General features: G+C 56.3%; 1 protein-coding gene across 4 annotated transcripts in view; it reads right to left on the bottom strand.

The window, feature by feature from the left end:
* LOC140911917 (class I histocompatibility antigen, F10 alpha chain-like) overlaps window positions 1-3,558 on the bottom strand; it is a 33,121-nt gene extending 29,563 nt beyond the window's left edge. For 2 of the 4 annotated variants that reach the window (XM_073346076.1, XM_073346077.1), the window contains exon 1: window positions 3,415-3,557. In XM_073346076.1, coding sequence (XP_073202177.1) covers window positions 3,415-3,478 — 64 coding nt within the window. In that variant the 5' untranslated portion in view covers window positions 3,479-3,557. Of the gene's footprint in view, window positions 1-3,414 lie in introns of all 4 variants that reach the window. The other 2 variants (XM_073346075.1, XM_073346079.1) reach the window with 2 other exon arrangements.
* Window positions 3,559-24,142: the final 20,584 nt, after the last annotated feature.

Below are 24,142 nucleotides of genomic sequence, written 5' to 3'. Positions count from 1 at the left end.
TATTCCAACTGTTTAAACTTCATTGTTCAAACCGTGGACTTCTCTACCCACAAATTCACACCAGTTTAAGTTAAGGTGTGAGTTAAACTGGTTTAGTTAAACCAGTGCAAGAGGCTCTGTGGACCCTCCTTTTCCAGTTTAAGGGCTTGTCTACACTGGCAATTCACAGCGCTCTAACTTGCTGGCTCGGCGGTGTGTGTGTGTGTGAAAAATTACCGCCCCCCCCACAGAGCACAGCAAGTTAGAGCGCTGTAAAGCGCCAATGTAGACAGGCTCCCAGCGCTCGGAGCTATTCCCCTCGTCAACCTGGTTTACCAGGAGCGCTGGGAGAGCTCTCTCCACAGCGCTCGCGGATCACCACACTGACAGTTCAAAGCGCGGCCGCAGGAGAGCTCCCATGGCAGCACTTTGCGCCATCTACTGTAGACTTAGCCTAAGAGTGGCTTTTTTTCTGTTTACCTTACGTCGGTTGGGCCTTGTCCACATGGAGAGTTGCACCAGTGTAACTAAACACAACTGATTCAGCTAAACTGGCACAAAGCCCCACGTGGACACTTGTATTCTGATGTAACAGAAGCTTTTTTCAGTTCAGGTTAAGTTGCTGGGAATCAGTTTAAGCTAATCTAAAAAAGGCCACGGTGATACCAAAATAAGAGGGCCCACAAAGGGGTTGGCACTGATTTATCTGCACCAGTTTAATTAAACCAGAGCAAGTTTGAAGTGTAGAAAAGGCCCTACCCAACCAAACACCTGTCGAGCAGAAGAAAGAAAAGCTGTCCTTGGTAAAGATTCTACACCCAGTGGCCCTCCATTTGAGGGCTGAGAGTTCCCACCCCAGGTCTCTGCTGCTCCAAGCAGACCTCCAGCAAAACAGGGCAGATGATGCTTACAAGAAAACAAGGAGGGGAAAAAACCCTTTCGGGCCTTTGCTATCCCTTAGGCAGCAACAGAAATGGACACCCTATTTCCCCCTTGTCAGGTCACCTCTAATGTAATGGGCACAGAGGATTTTTCTTTCAGCGAAGGCCCAGCCAGGCACCCACGGCAGTTGGTGCTGGATGTAACGCATTAAAAAAGCCAAACCAGCCAGTGAGAATGTCAGCTTGGCCCAGACTCTCTCTGATCCTCATCAACGTCCTCCTCTGCCCACGCACACACACCCAGCCCTGCAGGCCCCAGGCCAAACCTCTGCACCACTGGAGTTACACCAGTTCTGGGTGTGACCTCCTGACACGACGGCCTCCTGCCTCATTGCTGCAGGGATAACCCGACACATACACCCCCACTTCTCTGCTTTCCCTCCTGGTCCCTGACATGACTTGACCCTGTAGGGCCAGGCTGCACTGGGGCCTAATCCAGTTTACGTCAAACCAAGCCTGTTACTGAGGTGACACGAGGGCACCAATGCACCTTAAACCACTTCGAACATACCCCAACCCCACCCCACAGCCTCACCCAGCTCAATCGGCCCTGCCCGGCTGATGTCGGGGTCTCTCTGTGAGGTCACCCCCTCCCCACCACCTTTGCCCAATGGGCTGAGTTCCTGCAAAAGGCCTTTGTGATGTCACTGCCCCACCCACCCCTCCCCTCCAAGCTGATGTCCTGCCCCTGCCCAGCCTCTGTGGAGGTTGGAGTTGTTGTCCCTGCCTCATGGAGAACAAAGAAGATTCAAATCCATGCCTGGAAAAGCAGGATGTGCCTTCCCCTCTCCTCATCCCACCCTCAATGGGATCCGGAAGCTCTTTATCCGGCAGCTACAGGACATCCTAACGGCACAAACGCAGCACCTGTTCTGTTCTCTGCAACGGGAGCTCACGCTCAAACTAAGACCTGATTAATGCACGTTTCCAGGGGCTCCAAAGTCGTGTCCCCCCCCATGGCACCAACACACAGCCAGAGACAGAAAGGGGGTTAACATCTCTTCCCTAGGATGACACCTCTAAAGATGTGCTTCCAGGACAGATGAGACCCATTGCCATGGGCAGGCGTGGCGGGTAGATCAGGCCAGTGGAGGCCCCGTCTTCCCCTGCCGCTGCCACCAGACCCCCAGTTGCACGATTGTGGAGGGAAGTTTTTGCTTTATTATCCCCCCTGCAATGCCGGGGGGCTGAGGAGGCTGGATGTGCTCTTCAGCTTCCTGGGTTCATCAGTGACCTCCCTGGACTCCCGGAAGCCGAGCAGCAAACCCAGCCTCCTCGGCTGCCCGGGAACCTGCATGGGGCACAGCAAATGCTTCTGCCGGAGGAGAGCGAGGGGCTTCAGCGGTTGGGGTCTGGGGAGGGGAGTTGCTGCTTGGCTGGCCCGGGGCAGCTCCAGGCAGGTGGGGTGGGGGACAAGGCGGACACTCAGGGCGTGGGCTGGCCCCGGACTCCTCCGGCCGAGGGGGACTCGTGGCCCCGGCCGCTGGGAGAGGGACACAAGCAGAAGGAGCAGGCTGGGGGCTCGCCTCCCCTAGAGAGGGGGTCCCACACCCACCCACCCGCTGCCCAGGCCCATGGCTGACTGGGGGTGCGAGGAGAGGGGGGCGGACACAGCTCAGCCCCACGTAGCCGAGGACAAGCCAGGCTCAGGAGTCCAGGCCCCGGGGGTCAAACTGAAGCACCTTCTGGGAGCCGTGAACGGCCCGAGAGTCCCGTCACTGAACCCTGGGCCACGGGGGGTCAATTTACCCCCCTCTGTCAGCCCGGCTCTGCCCACAGGGCTCGGGTCTGAGAGCCCCGCCGGCCCGGAGACGTGGCACAGACCCGGCCTGGGCAGCGCCTGGCCCCGGGGACTCCCCGCAGCCCGGGAGCCTCACGGGGCCGGGAGGGGCTTGTCAGCGGGTGCAGCACCCATGGGTGCCGGTCCGAGCGGGGCCGCACCACCGGCTGGGGGCGGTCGGTGTTGGATGCCGGGGTCACCGCTCGGGTCAGGGGCGCTCCGCCCCCCACGGCACATTGTCCCCACAGCCCCCGGCAGCGCCGGGCACAAGGGGGCCAGGACCCCCCCCCGGTCACTATAGCAACGTCACCGATCCCTGTCAGCGACCGCTCAGTGCCGGGGGGGGGGACGCGGGGGGGTCTCCCAACACCTCTGAACGCAGAGCCCAGAACTGCCCCCCCGGCCCGGCTGCCCCCCCCGACACCCAGCTCCCCCCTCCCCGCCCGGCTGCCCCCCCCGACACCCAGCTCCCCCCTCCCCGCCCCCCCGGCCCGGCTGCCCCCCCCCGACACCCAGCTCCCCCCTCCCCGCACCCCCCCCGGCCCGGCTGCCCCCCCCCGACACCCAGCTCCCCCCTCCCCGCACCCCCCCGGCCCGGCTGCCCCCCCGACACCCAGCACCCAGCTCCCCCCTCCCCGCCCCCCCGGCCCGGCTGCCCCCCCCCCGACACCCAGCTCCCCCCTCCCGGCCCGGCTGCCCCCCCCCGACACTCACGGGAGCGGGCCCCCGGCAGGGCGGCGGCCCCCAGCAGCAGCAGCAGGCGCAGCGCCAGGGCCATCCCGGACCCCCCGAGCTGCGCGGCCGGACGCGGCGCCGGGACCCGGGAGCTCCCCGGGCGCTGAGCCAGCTCCTGGCCGTGAGAGCCTCCAGTCCGCAGGGATTGGCTGAGAGGGGAACATCCCACCAATAGCGTGGCGGAGACCCGCCTGCGTCACCGGTCGCTGGGTTGGCGCCGCGGAGAACTGGGCCCCGGGGCTGTAACGACCGGAGCGGCAATTACGGCCCAGCCCAGTGATGCTCGGCCCGTGGCCGGGCCCTGCTCTGCAGGATCCTCTCCGGGAGGGGTCCTGGGGCCAGCCGGCCCATCACACAGGGGTCACAGCGCGGCCCAGGGGCTCTCAGCCCCCCTCCCATTGCTCCTGTGCACCCCAGCCCCGTGCGCCCCTCTACTCTGACCCCCGCAGCCCCCGGCCTGAGACCTCCCCGCCACTGCTGGGACCTTGTCTCTCGCAGGAGGGACTTCGGCACGGCCTGAACTGAGCCCTTCCCTGGCGCTGGGTGACCCCCCAGTGCCCCCGGCCCCGCCACAGCGTCCTGCCCCCAGCCTGGGGCCCGGGAGAGAGGCACAAAGAGAGGCCGGTGATTTGCCATGGAAGCCATAAGTATAGGGAGAGAACCCAGGAGTCCGGGCTCCAGCCCCCTGCTCTAACCCACTCGACCCCACTTCCCTCCCAGAGCAAGGGAGAGAACCCAGGAGTCCAGGCTCCAACCCCCGGCTCTAACCCACTAGGCCCCACTTCTCTCCCAGAGCAAGGGAGAGAACCCAGGAGTCCTGGCTCCAGCCCCCTGCTCTACCCCACTCGACCCCACTTCCCTCCCAGAGCAAGGGAGAGAACCCAGGAGTCCAGGCTCCAGCCCCCGATCTACCCACTAGACCCCACTTCTCTCCCGGAGCAAGGGAGAGAACCCAGGAGTATTGGCTCCAGCCCCCTGCTCTACCCCACTCGACCCCACTTCCCTCCCAGAGCAAGGGAGAGAACCCAGGAGTCCTGGCTCCAGCCCCCGATCTACCCACTCGACCCCACTTCTCTCCCGGAGCAAGAGAGAGAACCCAGGAGTCCTGGCTCCAGCCCCCGATCTACCCACTAGACCCCACTTCTCTCCCAGAGCAAGGGAGAGAACCCAGGAGTCCTGGCTCCAGCCCCCTGCTCTAACCCACTAGGCCCCACTTTTCTCCCGGAGCAAGAGAGAGAACCCAGGAGTCCTGGCTCCAGCCCCCTGCTCTACCCCACTCGACCCCACTTCTCTCCCGGAGCAAGGGAGAGAACCCAGGAGTCCTGGCTCCAGCCCCCTGCTCTCCACACTCAACCCCACTTCCCTCCCAGAGCAAGGGAGAGAACCCAGGAGTCCTGGCTCCAGCCCCCTGCTCTACCCCACTCAACCCCACTTCCCTCCCAGAGCAAGGGAGAGAACCCAGGAGTCCTGGCTCCAACCCCCTGCTCTACCCCACTAGACCCCACTTCCCTCCCAGAGCAAGGGAGAGAACCCAGGAGTCCTGGCTCCAGCCCCCTGCTCTCCCCACTCAACCCCACTTCCCTCCCAGAGCAAGGGAGAGAACCCAGGAGTCCTGGCTCCAACCCCCTGCTCTACCCCACTAGACCCCACTTCCCTCCCAGAGCAAGGGAGAGAACCCAGGAGTCCTGGCTCCAGCCCCCTGCTCTCCCCACTCAACCCCACTTCCCTCCCAGAGCAAGGGAGAGAACCCAGGAGTCCTGGCTCCAGCCCCCTGCTCTACCCCACTCGACCCCACTTCTCTCCCGGAGCAAGGGAGAGAACCCAGGAGTCCTGGCTCCAGCCTCCTGCTCTAACCCAGTACACCCCACTTCTCTCCCAGAGCAAGGGCTAGAACCCAGGAGTCCTGGCTCCAGCCCCCAGCTCTAACCCACTCAACCCCACTTCTCTCCCGGAGCAAGGGAGAGAACCCAGGAGTCCTGGCTCCAGCCCCCTGCTCTCCCCACTCAACCCCACTTCCCTCCCAGAGCAAGGGAGAGAACCCAGGAGTCCTGGCTCCACCCCCTGCTCTCCCCACTCAACCCCACTTCCCTCCCAGAGCAAGGGAGAGAACCCAGGAGTCCTGGCTCCAGCCCCCTGCTCTACCCCACTCGACCCCACTTCCCTCCCAGAGTAAGGGAGAGAATCCAGGAGTCCTGGCTCCAACCCCCGGCTCTAACCCACTAGGCCCCACTTCTCTCCCAGAGCAAGGGAGAGAACCCAGGAGTCCTGGCTCCAGACCCCTGCTCTACCTCACTCGACCCCACTTCCCTCCCAGAGTAAGGGCTAGAACCCAGGAGTCCTGGCTCCAGCCCCCAGCTCTAACCCACTAGGCCCTACTTCTCTGCCAGAGCAAGGGAGAGAACCCAGGAGTCCTGGCTCCACCCCCTGATCTACGCACAGGCAGAGGATGACCTAACCCCTTTATGTTCTCTGCTTTTGCAAGTCACTCGGCTGTTTACATCATTTCTGGGAACTATTTTTGGTATGTCTCCTCCTCTTGCGGGGAGAGGAGGTACCAAGGCTCAGCAGTCTCTCGTTGGAGTCTGTTTTTGAAGTTTTTTTGTTGAAGAATTACAACTTTTAGGACTGTAATCGAGTGACCAGAGAGATTGCAGTGTTCTCTGACTGGTTTTTGAATGTTATAATTCTTGACATCTGATTCGTGTCCATTTATTCTTTTACGTAGAAACTGTCCAGTTTGTCCAATGTACATGGCAGAGGGGCATTGCTGGCACATGATGGCATAGATCACATGGGTGGATGTGCAGGTGAACGAGCCTCTGAAGTGAGCTGTAGCTCATGAAAGCTCATGCTCAAATAAATTGGTTAGTCTCTAGGGTGCCACAAGTCCTCCGTTTCCTTTTGCGATTACAGTCACTGTGGGTGTTAGTTAGGGTGCCTGGTTTTGGTCGGACTGGAACACCCAGTCCAAAAGGGATCCTGGTGGCTCCAGTCAGCACGGCTGACTGGGCAGTTAAATGTCCGGTTCGCACAGCACCACAGCTGGGCTGGCAGGCTCCCCGCGAGCCACCGCACCAAGGAGCACGTCCGGCTCCTAGCCTTCAGGCTGCTGGGGGTGGGAGGCATGCGGCCCTCCCTCCCTCCCTCCGCCCGCCCTCAGGCACAGGTCCCATTGGCTGGGTCAGGGCAGGGGAGGAATTAGCGCCACTCAAGCACTCAGCAGGTGGCTGTTGAAGGGTCCCGTGGTGCGCACCTCTCCCGCACCCCCGTCATTGCATCGCCTCACCCCCATCCCCCACTGCATCCCTCCCGTCTCACCTCCCTCGAACCCCCGTCATTGCATCGTCTCACTCCCATCCCCCTCACTGCATCCCTCCCGTCTCACCTCCCCCGCACCCCCGTCATTGCATCGCCTCACCCCCATCCCGCTCACTGCATCCCTCCCGTCTCACCTCCCCCGCACCCCCGTCATTGCATCGCCTCACTCCCATCCCCCTCACTGCATCCCTCCCGTCTCACCTCCCTCGAACCCCCATCATTGCATCGTCTCACTCCCATCCCCCTCTCTGCATCCCTCCCATCTCACCTCCCCCGCACCCCCGGCATTGCATCGCCTCACCCCCATCCCCCACTGCATCCCTCCCGTCTCACCTCCCCCGCACCCCCGTCATTGCATCACCTCACTCCCATCCCCCTCTCTGCATCCCTCCCGTCTCACCTCCCCCGCACCCCCGTCATTGCATCACCTCACTCCGATCCCCCTCACTGCATCCCTCCCGTCTCACCTCCCCCGCACCCCCGTCATTGCATCGTCTCACCCCCATCCCCCACTGCATCCCTCCCGTCTCACCTCCCCCGCACCCCCGTCATTGCATCGTCTCACTCCCATCCCCCTCACTGCATCCCTCCCGTCTCACCTCCCCGGCACCCCCGTCATTGCATTGCCTCACTCCCATCCCGCTCACTGCATCCCTCCCGTCTCACCTCCCCGGCACCCCCGTCATTGCATCGTCTCACTCCCATCCCCCTCACTGCATCCCTCCCGTCTCACCTCCCTCGAACCCCCATCATTGCATCGTCTCACTCCCATCCCCCTCTCTGCATCCCTACCGTCTCACCTCCCCCGCACCCCCGGCATTGCATCGCCTCACCCCCATCCCCCACTGCATCCCTCCCGTCTCACCTCCCCCGCACCCCCGTCATTGCATCACCTCACTCCCATCCCCCTCTCTGCATCCCTCCCGTCTCACCTCCCCCGCACCCCCGTCATTGCATCACCTCACTCCCATCCCCCTCTCTGCATCCCTCCCGTCTCACCTCCCCCGCACCCCCGTCATTGCATCACCTCACTCCCATCCCCCTCTCTGCATCCCTCCCGTCTCACCTCCCCCGCACCCCCGTCATTGCATCACCTCACTCCGATCCCCCTCACTGCATCCCTCCCGTCTCACCTCCCCCGCACCCCCGTCATTGCATCGTCTCACCCCCATCCCCCACTGCATCCCTCCCGTCTCACCTCCCCCGCACCCCCGTCATTGCATCGTCTCACTCCCATCCCCCTCACTGCATCCCTCCCGTCTCACCTCCCCGGCACCCCCGTCATTGCATCGCCTCACTCCCATCCCGCTCACTGCATCCCTCCCGTCTCACCTCCCCGGCACCCCCGTCATTGCATCGTCTCACTCCCATCCCCCTCACTGCATCCCTCCCGTCTCACCTCCCCCGCACCCCCGTCATTGCATCGCCTCACTCCCATCCCGCTCACTGCATCCCTCCCGTCTCACCTCCCCCACGCCCTCGTCATTGCATCGCCTCACTCCCATCCCCCTCACTGCATCCCTCCCGTCTCACCTCCCCCGCACCCCCGGCATTGCATCGCCTCGTCTCACTCCCATCCCCCTCACTGCATCCCTCCCGTCTCACCTCCCCCGCACCCCCGTCATTGCATCGTCTCACTCCCATCCCCCTCACTGCATCCCTCCCGTCTCACCTCCCTCGCACCCCCGTCATTGCATCGCCTCACTCCCATCCCCCTCACTGCATCCCTCCCGTCTCACCTCCCCCGCACCCCCATCTTTGTATCTCCTCACTCCCATCCCCCTCACTGCATCCCTCCCGTCTCACCTCCCTCGAACCCCCGTCATTGCATCGTCTCACTCCCATCCCCCTCACTGCATCCCTCCCGTCTCACCTCCCTCGAACCCCCGTCATTGCATCGCCTCACTCCCATCCCCCTCTCTGCATCCCTCCCGTCTCACCTCCCCCGCACCCCCGTCATTGCATCGCCTCACTCCCATCCCCCTCACTGCATCCCTCCCGTCTCACCTCCCTCGCACCCCCGTCATTGCATCGCCTCACTCCCATCCCCCTCACTGCATCCCTCCCGTCTCACCTCCCTCGCACCCCCGTCATTGCATCGCCTCACTCCCATCCCCCTCACTGCATCCCTCCCGTCTCACCTCCCTCGCACCCCCATCATTGCATCGCCTCACTCCCATCCCCCTCACTGCATCCCTCCCGTCTCACCTCCCTCGCACCCCCGTCATTGCATCGCCTCACTCCCATCCCCCTCACTGCATCCCTCCCGTCTCACCTCCCTCGCACCCCCGTCATTGCATCGCCTCACTCCCATCCCCCTCACTGCATCCCTCCCGTCTCACCTCCCCCGCACCCCCATCCCCCTCACTGCATCCCTCCCGTCTCACCTCCCCCGCACCCCCATCTTTGCATCTCCTCACTCCCATCCCCCTCACTGCATCCCTCCCGTCTCACCTCCCCCGCACCCCCGTCATTGCATCGCCTCACTCCCATCCCCCTCACTGCATCCCTCCCATCTCACCTCCCCCGCACCCCCGTCATTGCATCGCCTCACTCCCATCCCCCACTGCATCCCTCCCGTCTCACCTCCCTCACACCCCCGTCATTGCATCGCCTCACTCCCATCCCCCTCACTGCATGTCTCCTTGTCCCACCCCCATCCCCCTCAGTGCATCTCTCTCACATCCCACCCTGTTCTGCCCCCCACACCTACCCATCCCAGCCCTGTACCCGTTACAGCACTCTTCCTCCCAGCCTGTCCACCGCTCAGAGCTGCCATCCCCATGTCCCTCACCCCCACAGCCCTGCTCCTCATTCACCTCCAAACACTGCTGCATTCCCATTATGTCCCTACACACCCCTGTGCCCCCCACATCCTCATGCATAGGGTTGCTAATCCTCCGGGGTTGGCCTGGAGTCTCCAGGAATTAAATTATGCCATTTGGTGAAATTTTCAGGAATCCGTCCAAACAAAATTGGCAACCCTACTCAGGCACCTGTAGCCTTCTGCCTCCCCCTGCATCCCCGTCCACCCCACATACCCCCCACTCCCGCTCCTCTCTCCTTCACTGCCCCCCTCACCCACACCCTGCTCTCATCCTTGGCCTCTTTCCCTCCCTATCCTCTCTCCATCACCCCACATCTTTTCACCTCCAGCCCATCCTCCTCCCTTCCCAGCTGGATGATTTCGGCAACCCCTGGAAAAGTGTGTTAAAAAGTGTTTCTGTGTAGGCAAGTGTGTGCATGCATGCATTGTATATGTGTAAGAGACTGTGTGTCTTTGTGTAGGGAGGTGCGTGTATTGCCGTATGTGTGTATACCTGTGTGAATACAATTTACAGCCTAACTCTTTGACTTTTATTCCTTTTAGTGGCTTGCGCACAAAAATATTGATGACATAAAACATGTGTGTATTCATTTCATAACAAGCTTTTAAAAGAGAAGGGAACTCCAAAAGAAACGTATTATTTCTTCAAAAGTGAATGTTGTTGATTAGTAATTGCAGAAGAGTCAATGGATCATACATTTCTCCCCACCTTTGTCTAGCTACATTATAAACCCTTTGTTGCAGACTCTCTTTTTATGTGTATGTCCAGCACCTTCCACCCTGGAGCTCTGATCTTAGTTGGGGTCTCTAGGCACTAACCAACAATTGTAATACTAAATAATGCGGAAGTGTATCTGTTAGTGCATGCGAGGTGTGTACACATGAATACACGTGTGTATCTGTATGTAGGTGTGGCAGTCAGTTTCTACAGATTTAATTATATGGACAGGTGTGCATTGCTATGGTTGTGCTTTGTGGGTTTGTATTTGGGCTTCAGAACTGGACCTTTAATGGACCCATTGCAGCTGTGATAATGTGTGGTCCTAATTCCACACATAAAATTACAATAAATTTAGTGAACAAAAAACATGGAGCTGGTTATGAAAAATGGAAAGAGGGGAGGGAAAGAACCATGAAAACCTTTGTGAATTTTTTTAATGATCCCTTTTGACTATTTTGCTGCCAGCTCTTGCGTCCTGTAACAAATAAAACCTGAACTGAGCATAATACAGCTATCAAAACAATCAATATGCCTGTTTTGCCCTGCAATGAAAATGAGCACATGAGCAAGGGTGGGGGAGAGCAAGCAACAGAGAGAGGGGGGATGGAGTGAGTGGGGATATACCCTGGGGAAGGGGTGGGGCCTCATGGAAGGGGCGGGGCTGTGGGCAGGGCAAGGGTGTTCGGTTTTCTGGAATTAGAAAGTTGGCAACCCTAGCTTTAGTATCAGTGGGGTTTGAATACTGCCCTGGGTTGGCCTCTCCTGGTTTGGGGAGCCAGGCTAATGGGAGACTCCCACATCTGGAACACTCACCCCACTTGGTCGGGTCAGTGAGGGGTGTTCACAGGAGGTGAGCCCCAAAGCAGCTACCTGGTTTTTAGCTCCCAGTGCTATCAGAGGGTCTCCCACTTGCTTTCGGTTTATGCTGTATCACAGGGAAGTTTGGACAGAAACCAGCTTTGCCCCCCTGCCATGCACACCTCTCGCTCCCCACAGCCCCGCTCAGAGCCTCCCCCTACACTGGCTGAGGGTGATGGTCAACCACAAGCCAAATGACCCCCAGACTGACTGTCTCCCCGTGGGTGGCTCTGAGCTGCTGGCACTGACCCTAGAAGTGGAACATTTCTGGCCTCGTTCTGGGCAGGGCAGCTATTTTGTATATCTGACATGCATGAGTGACTGCAAGATGATCACCCCAATGGGAATCCCCCTTGCATCTGACGATTGCCCCAGTCAATCTGTCCCAGGCTGTGGATCAGTGGTGTGGGGCTGTGGGGCAGCCCTTCTGGTGCCATTACAGAGCCTTGCCCCAGGGCCCATAGTTTCAAAATAGCCTCTGCCTCTGGATGTTTACATTTTTAGGTGCCCAAGTGAAGACACCCAGGGCCTCACTCTCAGAGCTGCAGAGCATCCTCAGTTCCATGTGATTTCCACCAGCATTGTGGGTGCCCAGCACTCCACAACACCAGCCTCAGGGTGGCTCAAAGCAGGGCCCCCCAAATACGAGGCACCCAGAATTAGGGGCCACTTTTGAGAGTTGGGCCTTAAATCCCGCACCCTGGGGCCTCCTGCACAGAACAGGGCTCAGCCCCCGCCCCCCATTCTCCAAGGTGCACCCACCGCCATCAGCTTCAGAGGCTCAGGGGGTGGGACGTGTCCGGGTGGGTTTCTTTGGGAATGTGGAGTGGAAAAAACCCTCCCTCAGCCGAGACGTAGGGAAGAGCGGGCAGTGGATTCAAGATGGTCCCAGGTTCACCCAGCCAGGCCAGTAATTGACTGTTTCTTAATGTACTAGGCTCAGACTTGCGTGCTTGTTTTATTTTGCTTTGTGACTTACATTGTTCTGTCTGTTATTAAGCCCAGAGTAAGTAATTCGTACCTGGGGGAGGCAAACAGTTGTGCATATCTCTCTATCAGTGATATAGAGGGCAGACATTTATGAATTTACCCTATATAAGCTTTATACAGAGTAAAAACGGATTTATTTGGGGTTCAGGCTCCCAGAAGGGCTGAACACTGGGTGCTGGGAAAGTCCCTGTTAACTGAGAAGCTCCATGGCTGAGTGAATCTCAGTGTCTGAGGAACTGCAGAGGGGAGTGGTCCAACTTCTGGGTCTGTGCTGGAGCTGACTGGAGCATCTGGCTCAGCATGACAGGAGTGAAGGGGCACCCGTTCTGGCAGGAGGGTTGTTTTCAGTGGTACCCCAGCGCATCAAGTGACAGTCTCAAGGGGGTCTCTGTGACTGAACCCGTCACACCCAGCACCCACAGCCCCATGGAGATGCAGCCTCCTCTGGGGAAGAGCACATCAACCAAACACATAGAGGAAATATCAGCCAAGGGCTGTGGGGCAAACCCTGCTCTTACGGAAAGTGCCCTATGGGGCCTTTAACCTACACCCATCTGACAGGCCTTGGGATTTAAGGGCCCCCCCCAAGCTTCCCACACAGAGTGACCTGCTGGGAGCTCAGTCCAAGGGGGAGGAAGCTGGAATTTCCCCCTGCAGTTCCAGTGTGTGATCCGTGTTGCTCACAGCCCCAAGTTGTCACCTCAGACTGCTGTGACTAGACATCACTGCCTGACCCCAGCAATGGCCTTGCAACTGTTTAAACAGCAGACCCTTTCTTCAGCATGACTGTCTCGCCCCTGTCTCTGTAGGGCTAATATTGGAAATCCAGGAGCAAAGATACAGTCTGAGCCAGGTGGCAGGGGTGGGGGGGAAGGGAGGTGTTGGATTTCATTCTAGTTCCTCTCTTTGGCTGACTCTGCTGGGCCTTTTCTCCATAGGTCTGGGCTCAGATCCCCCCTTCCCCTTCAATGCAGTGGGGAGAACACACCTGTCTCTGGACTGGGGGACACTGTCCCCCACTCACCAGGGGACCACTCTGTGTTTATGGGGAACTTTAGCCGGGGCACCAAACAACCTCCCCAGCTCAGTCTCTGTCTTTGCTCTTGGCTTCCCCATGCCCAGCTAGGGTGGGGTTCTCCTCTGTGTGCCGTTAATGATCTTGGGACCAACAAAGCTACGTCAACACTGCAAACATTAGTGATCCTGTCCCTGTTCCATGGTCAGCGTCCCAGCACCACTCGGGACAGAGGAGTCCCAGGCTGGGTCACACAGTCAGGGGATTTTCTCTCCCTCTCAACCCAGGATCCCAGCTCCGTCCCCAGCAGGAGCTAACCTCAGGGCAAGGTTGTATTGAGGCTGCAGTGCCTTCCTCAGCCCAGCGTGGGAAGTTTCTCCCTCCTCACATGATTTCTCAGCAGTGGCAGCATCCGACTCACTGGGGCTGGAATTAAACAGTGGAGCGTGTTAGCTGTCAGAGCTGGGCACCCCCTGCAGCCCAGCCAAAGAGCTCACATGGCAGCCTGGCACATGCCTCATGCAGGCAGCTGGAGCTGAACTGCTGGTCATGCCAGTCCCTAAGGGAATTTGCAAAGTGGGGCAGCCCTGCATGTTTCTTTGAACTAATCAATTCCCTGCTGCACCTGCGACACGCAGCATTAGCGTGCGCTTACACACACCCTGCTGGGGTTTAATGCCACTGTTTTAACTGGTATTAGCCCCCGCAGTGGAGAATGATATTATCTAAGTTGAAGCAGAGTCTGAATGAGCTCTCCCCTGACATCTGGTGCTGAGCTGTGGAAAGGGACTTCAGGGGCTTAGCTTGTTTGCATGGGCAAAACCACCCTGCCTAGGTGCTCAGCAAGATGGGACTGTTTGCCCAAATGATCACTTTTGGCTGGTGTTGGATCCCCAGTCTCCTTGTTATTGGGACAGGAGTAAAAGACCATTACCTTTCCCATAACTGGTGTTTTTTGACATGTGTAGCTCATGTCCATTCAACTTAGGTGTGTGTGCTCACCATATGCAACAATGCCAGAAATCTTTCCCACAGCAATATCCATAGGGGACCAGCTCTGGTGCCTTCTGGAGTGGCACGCACATGCCGTGGGATATAGGGCACCGCCAGCTCCCCCCACCCTCAGTTCCTTCTTGCTGGGAACTCTGACAGCGGGGAAGGAGGGTGGGTTGTGGAACGGCCATGAGCAACACATCTCGAAGAACACCAATTACGAGAAAGATAACTGTCTTTTCTTCTTTGAGTGATTGCTCGTGTCCATTTCACAGTAGGTAACTCCCAAGCAGTACCCCTGGAGGCGGGTAGGAGTTCACGGACATGTAGACTGCAACACAGCGCTGCCGAACCCAGCGTCATCTTTCACCTGCTGCGTGGTGACAGAGTGGGCCATGAAGGTATGGACAGAGGACCATGTCGAGGCCCGACAAACGTCCTGGATCAGGATGAATGCCAGGAATGCCGCCAAGGATGCCTGTGCTCTGGTCCGAGTAGGCTCTGAGGATCAGCAGTGAGAAAAGCTTTAAAATGTGATTGCCCGAGGTTCAAAACTCAGAATGCAAATAAACTCCCCTCTTTTGTTCAAAGTCTCATTATTTGTGAATCAGTGTTCTGATTTTTGGAGGGTATAAGTGGCACGTGCCATCTGCACAAACCCCTAGCACCCAGATACAGCTCTGCAACTGCTCCCTGCCCTAGCGGGTCATCAGTAAGCTAACCAAGGCCTTTATGCATTGAACAGCTCCCCCTTCCATTGTTTAGTTAAAGGAAAGTTCAACATACCCAAGGCAGCCCTTCACCCAGCCCCTTGGCAGGAGAGCAGACTGCATGTGAGTGCGTCAGCCCCACAGCCAGGCCCTTCACCCCCAGGACATGGCCACCCTCCATTCCTTCCCTGGAACCAGTCCCTTGCTGCTCACTGCAGCGCCTCTCCCAGCCGCAGACAGCTCCTGGCAGGCTGGGCTCCTGCAGCTGGCTGAGAGATTCCCGCCTCAGCTCTTTCCCCTGGAACTCTCCTGCTCTGTCCCTTGGGCCTGTTTGCTCCTACCTGAGCACTGGGAGCCTTTTCTCCGGGCCATGGGCTCATTGGCCAATTAGCTGCCACCCAGGCAGTCAGGCCCAGCTCCACAAAGGGATTTATTCTCCTAACTTCCATTGAAACCCTTGGCGGAGCCGGGCTTTAAGTACTGACAGCTGGCTGAGCTGGGCTGGTTCTCCCTAAGAAGCCTGGCATAAGCAGACTGGGCCCTGACTGCCCTTAATGGACCATCCAGACTGGGCCCTGACTGGAGAAGGTCCCAGTGATCAGTGACTTGGAATGAACAAGCTGCAGGAGAGCGACCCAACACGCAGAGGAGAAAACTGCTATAACGAACAAGCCAGAATCTCCCCCAGAGCAGAAGGGAGTCAGTGGACAGAGATCGCTGAGTCAGTGGGGTCAGCAGGGTCTCTCTGCCCCTAGCTCGGGGGACCCACATTCTGGGTGTCTGCCCCGATGAAGAGCTAGAGGCAAAATCTTCTCCCATCTATGCTGTGGAGTGAGAAGAAGATTGTTGAGAGGTGGCTTTAGCTGTGGGGGATCCCAGCTAGGGAAGGGGGATGGGAATTCAGCTCTGGGCTTCCCCCGCAGTGCCCCCGATGGACCCCAAACAGAAACCTGCACAGAAACCCCGGGTCCTGACAGCGGGACAATGGACAAGCCTCCAGGAGAGAGCGTAACAACCCTACGCCTGTCTCTCGGAGCCCCAGGTACCAGCCTGCAGTCCTGTCCCCAGGGTCACGCTCAGGGGCCCCCGGGCATGCTGGGATGCTGGATGAGCTCTGCTCTCAGGGGTGACCTGTGGATGCTGCTCCAGCTCTTTGGGGTTCCCTGGGTTTGGGTGCAGGCAGTGCGTGTGTCAGAGAACCCCGGGGAGCCAGGGAAGGGCGATGGCTGGAGACGGCTTCGCAGATTCCCACAGACACAGAGTAACCAGTGATGGGCACCCATCTTCAGTCACTGCTGGGCTCCCTTCTGCCCGCATGGGGACCCGGCGCCCACCCATAGTTCACTGGGGTGTCTGGGCCCCATGCCCAGGATTTAGTCACTGTCTGCCAGAACGTAGGGGCCTGAAACACAAGCAGAGAATGAGGGACAGTGCAGAGGAGCAGAGTAACCCTTCCTCCGCAGTGAACCCGACACCCTCCCCTGGACACAGGGCTCCACACAACCCCGAATGCACCTTACCCAGGCCAGCCCCACCCCAGTGTACCCCCCCACACACACAGCAGGGCACACAGTACCCAGCCAATGACAGAGCCCACTCTGCCCCCAGCAGGGCTGGGTTAGGGTGATCGGCCCTGCCCCATGGCCCTGCCTCACCTCTCCTTGGGGGGCAGTGGGAGGAGCCATTCCCCCTTGGGCTGGTTGAACCGCCCCACATCCCAGCTCCGCGGGGACCAGCTCTTACTTGCTGATTTTTCCTCCACAGGATGACACTGGATGCTATGACTCCAGCCAGAGCCAGCGCAGCCAGGATGATGATGGCCAGGACCCCGGGAGGCTGTGGGATGGAGAAGGGCTCATGTCACCGCAGGGAGCACCCGCTGGGGCATCCTCCTAGAGCATCCACAGGCCTTCACTTTCAACGTCTCCCCAAGAGCATCTGCAGAGACTTGGCATCTGAGGGAGGGGAAAGGCTGAGCCGGCACGGGGAGAGGGATGGGTGCAGAGGGCAGGCAGCCTGCCAGGCACTGCCAGACATGCCGGCTGGCAGCAAATACAGCAACCCAGCCCTTCCTTTATAATGTCATCAGCCAGTGGAACTCACTGCCACAGGAAGGCACCTTATCCAGGAACTTAATGAGAGTAACTGACACATCACCCTTTTCTGTGGGTCACATGAATACCTTGAGCAAGAAGAGTTCACACTAACAATGGGTAGGGATATTGACCTTCCTTCTGCAGGGCCTCACTCCATCTCTGTAATTCCCATGGGGCTGTTCCCCCACCCCTGGGCCCTGCCATTCACACACCCTTACCCCAGATGAGTGCGGGCTCTGGCAGGCTGCTGTGCTCCACCCAGCAGGCGTAGCGGTGCCCGTCCTCCTGCTGCGGGAACACCTCCGGGGATGTCCCAGACGACTGGAAAAAGGTTAATGTAGTGCCCATCTTTAAAAAAGGGAAGAAGGAGGATCCTGGGAACTACAGGCCAGTCAGCCTCACCTCAGTCCCTGGAAAAATCATGGAGCAGGTCCTGAAAGAATCAATCCTGATGCACTTGCGTGAGAGGAAAGTGATCAGGAACAGTCAGCATGGATTCACCAAGGGAAGGTCATGCCTGACTAATCTAATTGCCTTCTGTGACGAGATAACTGGTTCTGTGGATGAAGGGAAAGCAGTGGATGTATTGTTTCTTGACTTTAGCAAAGCTTTTGACACGGTCTCCCACAGTATTCTTGCCAGCAAGTTAAAGAAGTATGGGTTGGATGAGTGGACTATAAGGTGGGTTGAAAATTGGCTAGATTGATGGGCTCAATGGGTAGTGATCAATGGCGCCATGTCTAGCTGGCAGCCACTATCAAGCGGAGTGCCCCAAGGGTTGGTCCTGCGGTCGGTTTTGTTCAATATCTTCATTAATGATCTGGAGGATGGTGTGGATTGCAACCTCAGCAAGTTTGCAGACGACACTAAACTGGGAGGAGTGGTAGATACGCTGGAGGGCAGGGATAGGATACAGACGGACATAGACAAATTGGAGGATTGGGCCAAAAGAAATCTGATGAGGTTCAACAAGGACAAGTGCAGAGTCCTGCACTTAGGACAGAAGACTCCCATGCACCGCTACAGACTCGGGACCGAATGGCTCAGCAGCAGTTCTGCAGAAAAGGACCTAGGGGTGACAGTGGACAAGAAGCTGGATATGAGTCAACAGTGTGCCCTTGTAGCCAAGAAGGCCAATGGCATTTTGGGATGTATAAGTAGGGGCATTGCCAGCAGATCGAGGGACGTGATCGTTCCCCTCTCTTCGACATTGGTGAGGCCTCATCTGGAGTACTGTGTCCAGTTTTGGGCCCCACACTACAAGAAGGATGTGGAAAAATTGGAAAGAGTCCAGCGGAGGGCAACAAAAATGGTTAGGGGTCTGGAACACATGACTTATGAGGAGAGGCTGAGGGAACTGGGATTGTTTAGTCTACAGAAGAGAAGAATGAGGGGGGATTTGATAGCTGCTTTCAACTACCTGAAAGGGGGTTCCAAAGGGGATGGATCTAGACTGTTCTCAGTGGTAGCGGATGACAGAACAAGGAGTAATGGTCTCAAGTTGCAGTGGGGGAGGTTTAGGTTGGATATTAGGAAAAACTTTTTCAGTAGGAGGGTGGTGAAACACTGGACTGCATTACCTAGGGAGGTGGTGGAATCTCCTTTCTTAGAAGTTTTTAAGGTCAGGCTTGACAAAGCCCTGGCTGGGATGATTTAATTGGGAATGGGTCCTGCTTTGAGCAGGGGGTGGGACTAGATGCCCTCCTGAGGTCCCTTCCAACCCGGATATTCTGTGATTTCTAGGATTTTTATGACTGCGTGCAGTCGGTGTCACTGGCATTGGGCGGGATCCTGCTGGAGTCTGTCTCTGCCGGGATGTCTTCTCCATCCCGCACCCAGGAGACATGAATGGGATGTGGGTAAAAGACTCTGGTGTGGCAGGAGAGGGTGACGGAGCTGCTGGGAGAATCTGTGTGGGGAAACTGAGACCTAGGGGAAGACACAGAACATGAGCCACATGCCAGGAACTGGGACAATGTAACAGACGAGATAGAGGCCCCACAACGTGCCGAGTACTCATGTGTGCATGAGGTCTGGTCTTCACCCATTTACACTGTAAATGGAATTACTGAATCTGGTGTAAATCCCCTCTGCAGAGTCACTCACGCTGCTTCCATCGGTGTAGCTGACCTGCGTAGTTACCAGCACAGGTCTGGGCCCGGGTCTCCTTTGCTGTGCGCTGTCCCGTGCTGTAACACGGCTATGCCCAGGCAGGTTGTCACTAGGCCACCCAAACCCGCGTGTGCGATTTAGGGAGCTAAGGGCCAGATTTCCAAATGCCCCTCAGTGCCTAACCCTGGTGATTTCATGGGGAGTCAGGCGTCTCTGTTCAGAAATCCCAGCTGTCCCCTTTCTGCCTCATCAGGTATTTAAATCCCTTTGTCACATGGCCCCAAGTCCTTGTCCCGGTCCAGATCTCTGCCCTCAACTGCGGAGATACCAGTCCCGATCACAAGAAGCTCAAAACAAGTTTTTTCTTTGTATAATGACAGAATGCATCCTCCTCCTCTGCCCCAGCCTCTACTGTTATCTTCACACTCACAAATGGCTGGACCTTTTCTGGCCCAACTCAAAGCCCAGAGCAGGAATGTTTCAGCCTGAAAAGGGAAGTCTGAGGCAGTTGGAAACCAATGGGAAAGGCCCTTCAGAATGGAGATGCTCAGGCAGCCAGAACTGCCATCACTGGCTAATAATCTGTCTGCACAAATAGCAGCCCATAGCACTGTCTGGTGCATTTAATCAGTTGACCTCAAAGCAATTTACAAACGGGTTGGTATCATTATCCCCATTGTACAGGTGAGGAAACTGAGGCACAGGGCTGGGGCATGACTGGGCCAAGGTCACCTCAAGGCCAGTGGCAGAGCTGGGAATAGAACCCAGGTGTGCTGAGTCCCAGCTCAGTGCACTCTCCATAGGGCAGTGTTTCTCAACGACTGGTCCATGGCAGCCTCCTTGCCAGTCCCTGAGATTTCCCTGACACAGAATATGAATATTTTAAATGTAAAGGTTTTCTGTACTTGCATTAGCAATCAGTGTATCCATTCAATTATTGCTGAACAAGAAATACCTAGGAACCATTGTTCAGTTTGTTCCCTCCAGTGGTCCCTGACAGTTCAGGAAGGCAGCAAGCTAGTCCCTGGTACCAGAAAGGTTGAGAAACACTGCACTAGGCAACACTGCCCCTTCTGGACATGCCCCATCCTATTGGTGTCACTGTGCCCCGTCGTTCCCAGGCAAAACGGAAGGAGCCCAGTCTTTGAAAGCTTTTCTAGTTCTCTGCACATGCTCCCAGAAGAGGATGGGGCAACCGACAGCCAATCATGATCTCGAGCAGGAAAAGAAAAGCTACTCTTGGACCAACAACAAAGGAAAAGGAGAAAGAACGGGACAGTGAGCGGGACAGAGAGATTTATTCAAGTGAGATGGTAATTCATTAATTCCCTGGGTTACTTCCTAGCCATTAGTGTCACGTTAGAGCCATTATGAAAACTATTCTCAAAATCTGTGGGTCTCCTTGTCATATGTTGTGGTTATGAAAGCTCCTTCTCAGCTCCTTTTACTTTCCTGCTTTCCAGTTACTGTAAACAAACCATTAACACAATTCTTCTTGTTTCTTCCACATTCATGTCCTAGTTCCAGTTGTTGGGGGCAGAGTCATGGGATGTATTTGTGACACTCTATGCCTTGGGGAGCGTGTTATGCTTATAAGAAGCACACGGGATCTTTTCAGGGGAAAAGGCAATATGCCGCATTTATTGAAAATACAACTCTTAGCGTATGCATTTATTCATTCACACACACCCTGCAGATGGTCTTACAGTTACCAGTTACAGTGACCAGCTCTTTGTCAATCTAATGGCCAGTTAGATTGAACATAAGCGAGGAGCTGGGCTCCGTTGGTTGCGATCCGATGCTCCGAGGCTTTGCAGTACTGAACCTAGATTCTTATGGCAAAACACCCCAGCTTTATACTTGTCAGTTCCCACTTTACTCTATGGATTTTGCAATGTCATTCTGTAATCGTTAGTACTTAAGTGGGGTTAATCTCCGGGTTTTCCGCTGTTATCATTTGGTGGTTTTGTTGGCTTCCCATCGTAAGCTCTTGTTTGTTGTCTTGCATTCAGGGGTGCCTGCCTCGCCTGTGAGGTCATCAATGCTGCTAACATGTTTAGCGTCGGATACAATGGATGTTTTCTGATTGTCTCCTGGTGTTTTCAAGTCTCTCACTTCTTCTTGACCATCTGGACATTTGTGATGGCTTTTCACACTTATTCTGAACTATGCACACATTTCTCACTCACACCAAACAATTTGACGGAGACTTTCGGACAGGATAACATTTTAGAAAGGATGATATGGTTACTAAAGGGATTACAAAAGAACCTTATGCAACTTAGTTTGCAATGCAGACAAGAAACACAACTTAATTTGTAATGCAGATAAGAAACAAGACCTTCTAGCAAATCCTGCAATGAAACCTTATCCTAAAACAAAAGGTGGCCAGGACTGTTCTGGTCTATTCCTGCCTGAAATCAGCTTCAGACATCAGAACCTGGCTGATGCCTCTTTACCAATGGCACACGAGGCCGTTTCTTCCTGCTCTCAGAAAGGGTGGCTGGCAGAATATGGTCAAATCCTATCATACATCAATCCATTTAATACATGATTATCCCTTATCTTTCATTATGCCAAATGCAAACATAAAATCCTACTCCTCTAGGTGCCCTGTAACCCCCATATTCCTCATCTTGGATTGAATTGTGATATTACACGTAAACCATGCCATGCAAGGGATCAGGGGAAAGGTTAGGAGCTGCCAAAAGTCACTCTTCTCTCTGTCTAGATATGTGCCTCCTCAATGCCTATGAAATGACAAGAATCATACGGTTTTCACTGAAACATGCTGTAAGTTGTGGAATCAGCCAAAAATTAGCTTCCCCAGAGGTACTAGCAAGGAAGGTCAGCAACCCCCGGGTGGGGTGTGAAACAACCCATCAATAGCCATCGTCCAGCAAGGAAGCTCCCATTCAGTGATTCACCTGCATGAGGCCACAGCAAGGGAACTGCTCTACCTTGCTGGGAGATTGAGCAGCCGCCCCCCCAGACATGCCTGGATTGGTGCTTCCCAAGCATATGGACTGAGGGTATAAAAACCAAACCCAAACACAGGGGCCCATGCTTGGCCTTTCTCCTTCACCCACCTACACTGCAAGCAAGAAGGACACTGAAGACTTGAGACTCCAACTGAGGGGACTGGCCCAGATTTCAAGGGAGAAATCTGGATGCTACAGACTGCAAAATTCAGGAAAGGGATAAAAACTGCTTAGTCTTGTTGTTGCCCAGCCTATGAGGGTTGAGAGTTCAGACTGCGCGCTTATGTGTTTATTTCTTTTGGTAACTAACTCGGATGTTTTGCCTATCAGTTAATACCACTGAAAATCTCCATTTTGTAGCCAATAAACTTGTTGACCTGTTTAACTTTACCAGTGAGTTTCCCTGAAGTGGATGGTAAATTCCTCAGTTATCAAAGGCTGGTGTATAGCCACTTTCCACTGATGAAGTGGGGAAGCAATTTATAATATAGGTGGCATATTCTTGAGATACAGGGCTGGGAGCTGGGGGGATCCGGCTGGTGCCTCCCTGTGTGATTCATGAGTGGCTCTGGGAGCATTCATGCGATCAAGCTGGGTGTGGGGCTCCACATGTGGTTGTGCTGAGTGATCACAGCACCTGGCGGGGTGCTGCTGGTCACTAGCAGGGCATTGTGAGAGACAGCCCAGGCTGGAGAGGGTTCAGGGGGCACAGCGGTCCCATGGTCCCAGGCTGCACCACAGGGGGATCCCATCACAGTGTCCCCCTCCAGCACCCATAGGGAATAGTGTGCCTCTAGGAGGAGCGTTTGGGGTTTGCTGTGATGTGTCACTTTCCAGTCAGTGCTCTGTCTCTTGTCCTGGACACACCCCTGTCAATCAGGAATTGCTCAGCTGTGCTCTGCAGAGAGCTGACTGGTTACACAGGGTGCAGCCCAGGACAGGACTGAGGTGTGGCAATTCTGAAGGGCATGGTTTTAGACAGCTAGAAAATCACAGGAACAACATTGATCCATAAAGCAGAGTTAGGTGCTTAAACTCCTCGTACAATGCTTGGGCGATACGGGCACCTTACAATACAACTCACAAAAGCCAGTTCACTGGGCAGGGAGCCGGCCATACCCGCGAATGGGAGAGACTGTCAAGGGGGAGGTGTCCTAGCCCGACCCGTCTCTCACAGCACTCACCTGGGCTGTGTCCAGCTGCCTAGAGTAGCTCGGGGTGTGAGTACCAACCTCGGGGCAGAGTGTTACACACCAGGGCACACACCCCATGGGGGTTGGGAGCTCGATAGTTTGATTTCACCCACCAAGAGCCAACTCCCCAGGCACGGCAACAGCCTGAAGAGGGAGTCCCAGACACTCCCCTTGGGCACTCTGCTTGATCCTGCCACCGAGGCAAGCCTGCCTTTGGGCTCGATCTGTGGTTCAGTGAGGCCTGAGCATGAGCTGGTGCTGCCAGCATCACCCCCCACTGTCTGCAAGGGAGGAAGGATTGAACCAGGGTCCCCGTGTTCCAGGTCAGTGTGTGGCACGGTGCTGTGGTGGGGCTCTCTCCAGCGCTCCTTTTGAAGTTGGTCCCCTGAGGCTAAATAATGAAAGAGCTTGGGCCAGGGGGATTGAATCACCGGGGTTTCCTAATTCCGACCTCTCCGGTGGGTTCCTGAACTACTGGACAGTGTCACCCAAATAACGTTGTTAAAAATCAATCATGAAAAGATGCGGAACTACAGAAATCCAGGGGGGTTCAGAACAGCAGATATGACAAATTTTGAGCTACTATGAGGCTGCAAGCAGACATGTTATAGAGATGGAAACTGGCCAGGAATTCTTTGAAACTGGCTAAACACTTATAAAAGTTTCCGTTTGCTTTATGCTGAGGGGGTTTGGGGCGAGGGTGTAAACTACTTCCCTGAATCAAGTTTCCTTTGGCAGCTCAGTCCACCATTTCAGCTAGAGAAGAGCTGCGGTCCCTGGGCATTGGGCCACCCGGGGACCTTTAACACCACAGCCCTGGGAAGGGGGTGCTGAGATGGACCATCCAGTGAGGAACACAAGTCCTTCTACCATCCACCACACCCTGTTTTGGA

The sequence above is a fragment of the Lepidochelys kempii genome, chromosome 5 (assembly GCF_965140265.1).
Source record: "Lepidochelys kempii isolate rLepKem1 chromosome 5, rLepKem1.hap2, whole genome shotgun sequence".
Taxonomy (NCBI): domain Eukaryota; kingdom Metazoa; phylum Chordata; order Testudines; family Cheloniidae; genus Lepidochelys; species Lepidochelys kempii.
Note: the sequence above shows the minus strand (reverse complement) of the source record. Positions and strands in the feature narration are given on the sequence as shown.